At 41.8% G+C, this 4,998-nt stretch overlaps 1 protein-coding gene across 1 annotated transcript; it reads right to left on the bottom strand.

Annotated features, from left to right (window-relative positions):
• Window positions 1-1,495: 1,495 nt before the first annotated feature.
• Window positions 1,496-2,437, bottom strand: LOC142437112 (olfactory receptor 10K1). The gene has a single exon (XM_075540403.1). It carries the CDS (start codon window positions 2,435-2,437, stop codon window positions 1,496-1,498), a length of 942 nt encoding a protein of 313 aa, XP_075396518.1.
• Window positions 2,438-4,998: the final 2,561 nt, after the last annotated feature.

The following is a 4,998-nucleotide window of genomic DNA, read 5'->3' on the forward strand; positions in this document are numbered from 1 at the left end:
TTCAGGGAGACAGACTTTCAACATCTAGTTAAAATTTAGTATCTTTTAGAGTTCCTTCCCTGAATCTCTTTTCCCTGTAGCCCGTACTCTGACCTTTGGTAAAGATTCTTCCTTGAGTTTATGTGTTTATTGACGCTGTCTAAGCCAAGCCAAAAGTCTATAAAATTAGAGAGCACTCATGTTTTGTTCACTCTTGATTTCCATTAAATAATCTCTAGCACATATTAAATAATGAATAGATGTGCTGAAATTATGAAATATAATAAAGCTAGGGCATGATGCAATAAGTAAACAAAAAATAGAACCTAATCTAAAAAGTAAAATGAAACGGGAAATCAAGAGAGGCTTTGGAGAGAATGTGATGGCCGAGATTATCTTAAAATATGATGAGAAATGTATAAAATAAAGAAAAGGACTAATACAAAGAGAAGAAATTGCTCATGAAAAAATGTGGTGGAACAGCAAATAATTGATAGTCACAGTGCACCAGTTACCAGTTGTGGTGACATCTATTCTAACCCAGGCATGCCAAAGAAGGACTGTTCTCCACATGATTTTCAATGGCTGCTTTTTCATGAGTAGATCACCACTTCTAGCTCTGAGGTATCCTTGAGGCAGTCCGAGGAAGACTCAAACTTCCAAACTTTATGTTTGCAGTTAAGTACTCTGTACTACCCAGGGTCTTCCTCAGGGTTCACAGCCAAGGTCATATGGGGAATAGAGGGTAGGCAGTCAGAGACTATATGATAATTGCCTGCTAGCCAGGTACTCTGGGCTTGACCCTAGAGAGCAAAGAGAGTCACTGAATGATTTTCCTATGGATTATTTTTAACCTTTACAGGATTCTAGATTTCTATCTCACTGATATTTACTCAGCTCCTTTTGCTTAGAGTTGCATGAGATCTTGCTAGTACCTTAAAGATGATTCGTACCATGGTATGGAAGAAAATTATACCCAAAGGAGACAAGAGGAAAGAGGTTATGATCATAGCCAAAGAAAGAACAGCACCAAAGTAAGTAAAGTCAGATGGTCAAAGCTATTTTAAAACACAGATTGAGAGGGTGAAGGCAGGACACCAAGGTTTGCTATACGATGGGTGGGAACACAGTTTCCTGCTGTCTTCAGGAAAAGAACAGAAAATAGGGAAGGTAAAGATATATAGATTTTCTGTTTCTGGTCCATGCAACTAGCCAACTTGAGTAACTATATGCTGTCATATGAGTTGTTAGCTTTTGAAACACTAACATGTAAAGCAATAAGCGACAATGAAATCTGTTTCAGAAACTGAGGAATCCCTTCTTACGTCTACAAACCAAGTTAGAGAAAGTGCTAGCAATAGCACAAAGGCAAAGTGTCTTCCGCGAGCCTTATTGCACTTATGCAAAAATGGCCTTGTGTTCCAGTGCACTTGAAAACATAAATGAGAAAGCTTGTGGAGGTCCACATTTGCCAGGCACATAATAGGCAGTTAATGGAATAGTCCCAATTGGCACTTTAACTAACAAGAAATGATGACTGGCCTATTGTTCTTCGAAGTGCTGACTTGAACTCCTTATTTCTGAGACTGTAAATCATTGGATTGAACACTGGAGTGAAGATGGTATAAGAAACCGATATCAGAGTGTCTTGGCTTGAAGAGTAATTGGACTTGGGTCTTAAGTAGATAAAAGAGGCACAGCCATAGTGAACAATGACCACAATGAGATGGGAGGCACAGGTAGAGAAGGCCTTATATCTTCCCACAGAGGATGGGATTTTCAGAACGGCAGAAATTATGCGAATGTATGAGACCAGGATGAGTAGCAGTGGGATAACCAGGACAAACACGCCAAGCATGAATATGACCATCTGGCTCAGTCGGGAGCGGTGAGATGCCAGTTTGAGAACCGGGGAGATGTCACAGAAGAAGTGATGCAGTTGGTTGGAGGAACGGAAAGGAAGGTGAAATACCAGGGATGTTGTGACCAGGGAGACAGTGAAGCCACAGGCACAGGCAACACCCACTAGTCCCACACATACCCTGTGCCCCATGACCACTGTGTAGCGCAGTGGGTTACAGATGGCCACGTAGCGATCGTAGCCCATGGCTGCCAGCAGGAAGGAGTGAGATGCGCCAAGGAAGAGGAAAGAAAACATCTGGATGGCACAGCCCAGGAAGGAGATGGTCTTCCTCTGGGCAAGCAGGTCAACCAGCATCTTGGGCACAATGACAAACGTGTAGCTGGTCTCAGAGCAGGAGAGGACGGCGAGGAAGAAGTACATGGGGCTGTGGAGGGCCCTGTCGAGCACGATGGTGGAAACGATGATGACATTGGTACCCAGAGTAAAGAGGTAGAGGAGCAGGAAGACAACGAAAAGCAGCCGCTGCAACTCAGCCAGTGACGAGAAGCCCAGGAAGACAAACTCTGTCACGGCCGTCTCGTTGGTCCCCTCCATGGACAGTATGGCTAGGAAGCGTCCGAGGCAAACCTAGAGGCGAGGGTCCACGGAGGAGCGTGGCACTGCGTGAGCAATTCCGCACAGAATCTGCAGGGCTGGGGCATTTCAGACGTTCAAGGAACTCTGACAGTCCTTCTGAAAATGCCTGATAAGAGAAAAATTAATGTTAATTATGCAACAAAATAATTGATAGCTGTGGTACAAGTTAGGCTCCTGACCAAAAATCCAGCAATACAAAACCAGCAGCCAGTCTGAGTGAAGAAGACTCGTGTATGTACCCCCGTAAAATCTCTAAATCCCATAGGGTCAGGTCGCCTCTGTCCAATAAGATCGATATGATATGAGTTGGAATCAGCTTGATGGTGTGAGGATTCCCAGGCTTTCTGTACAACTGCAAACATGATTTCCCCAGCCAATGATTCTAGGATTGTCTAATCGTTTCTCTGTGTCTCTTTTCCATGGCTTATTGTGTTTTCGTGTTTTACTGCAAGCCCAAGAAAACAGTCTTCAAAAGGTGAAAACTGTGCTTAATGCTACAAATCTGCTCCTGGTCATAATGCAGAATAAAAGAATGCGTTGTGTTCAGAAACACACAGGTGGACTTCACCATCTCTGACCACAAAATTACAAGAGAGAGGAACAGTGAAATGATCTCTGAGCAACCATTGAGATAGATACTGACAGAGTGAGAACAGAGAAATATGCATATTAGTGAAGTTTCTAGAAACACAATCATTGAGGCAAAGGTAGAATTGAAGGGAATGTAGGTGTAAAACGACAGATCTTTCATGGAAAAAGTAGCTGCCAGAATTGAAAAATGACACTCCTTTAGTTTGTGGAATTTTATAACACAAATTTCAAATTCTGACGTGGAGTCTAGGAGACACTCTGAGAAATCGTGTTCCAAATGGCTCAGAGCTGGCCATAAAGAGAGAAAAGGGACAAGTGACAACCTGACCAGGTCTCACACTCCTGCCATAACCTCATTCTTCAACCACTTATGTATTGTTAGAACTAAACGATTGCTTTTGAACATTTTGCTACTAAGCATAATTTGCAATCTGTTGTTTCTGTTGTTGCTGTTGGGCGTATTTCCGTGGATCGTGGCTCAGAGTGACCCTGCGTGGCAAAGTAAAACTACCCGAAGGGTTTTCTCTGCTAACCTCTTTAGAAAACCAGAATTGCCAGGACTTTTCCCCAGTGAGTCATTAAGCATGCTTGCAGTAGAGTTCATTTCTAAAGTTCTTCGTTAGGCCTAAAGTCAGATAATATTTTCACGGATCCTTGTTTAACTGTCTAATCCGGTCTAAAGGAAGCCTTGTGTGGAGGCGAAACCCCCCGACATGCAGCCATAGACTCTATTTCCTGACACACTTCGTGGGGGTGGCATCACTTCCTGTGGAGGAATTGTTCGCATCTCCTACTGGGAAATGTCAGTTTTGCCTGTCTTTTGTTGATACTTACCTTTGAACATCTAGCTTCTAAGTGAAATCATTATGTGTGTATGAAAATTATTGCTTCTGTCCCTAGAATTTGCAGATAATAAATTTTGCTTTTTACCACTTATTAGCTGCTGATTCAATTTAGCAGGTACAATTATTCATTTATTGAAGTTCGTGTTAGTATCTTCACATAAATTGCTTTGTAAATGATGGAATATAATGGAAAATTTCTACTCTGTATGAAGAGATTACTGCTTTTGTTATTGCTCTTAGTTGCCTTTCATTCAGCGCCAACCCATGGGGGTGCCTTTGCTCCAGAGGAGAAGATGCTCCATAGGGTTTTCTTGGCTGTGAGTTTTTACAGCCTGCAGACTCATGGTTAGGTCATACTGGCAGCTCTTTGGTTAGCAGGCAATTACCATCCACTTGCACAATGGGGGCTACTTAAAGAAATGACTACTGAATGCAAATATAAAGGAAGTATATACCAGGAATGTCTTAACCTTATTTTGAATTAGTTATGTATCTTCTTTATATCTCATAGAGTTAAGAATTTTTAAAATGTCCCTACTTAATATCTGATTCTGAAAGAAAGAATTTCTATTTCAAGATACTAGGGGAAATCTAAATGGTCATTATATCTCTGTTTGCATTACTTTTACTACAGAAAGACTTTCATCTCTAACCCCAAAGAGTTCCATGGAAATCTTCTTTGAGCTAGTCTGTCCTTAACCGACCCCCCCCCCCAAAAAAAACACCCACCACTATACTCTGCCTCCACTGAACACGGTATATAGAATGGACCATGGCAGCTATAATGGTTTGATTGTGAAGTATTGCCCATATAAACACAATACCTAAGAAAGTTAAGTTCATATTGTTACTGAGACCCATGGCTGATTTCAGTTAAGTGAAGGGTTTAAATACTCTACTAATATTTTCCATGATCTTAATATACTACAGGATTTTCTCTGTTTGTGATGCATGGTTATGCCACCGCCGCAGTTCACCTGAGAAGGCGGCTGCCAGCTTCCCAGGAAGACAACAGAAACCAACCAGCCTATATAACCATCAGCATAATAGCAAGATTAACAGCAGGAAGACCATTTCCTTACC

Source organism: Tenrec ecaudatus, chromosome 1 (assembly GCF_050624435.1).
Source record: "Tenrec ecaudatus isolate mTenEca1 chromosome 1, mTenEca1.hap1, whole genome shotgun sequence".
Classification (NCBI taxonomy): domain Eukaryota; kingdom Metazoa; phylum Chordata; class Mammalia; order Afrosoricida; family Tenrecidae; genus Tenrec; species Tenrec ecaudatus.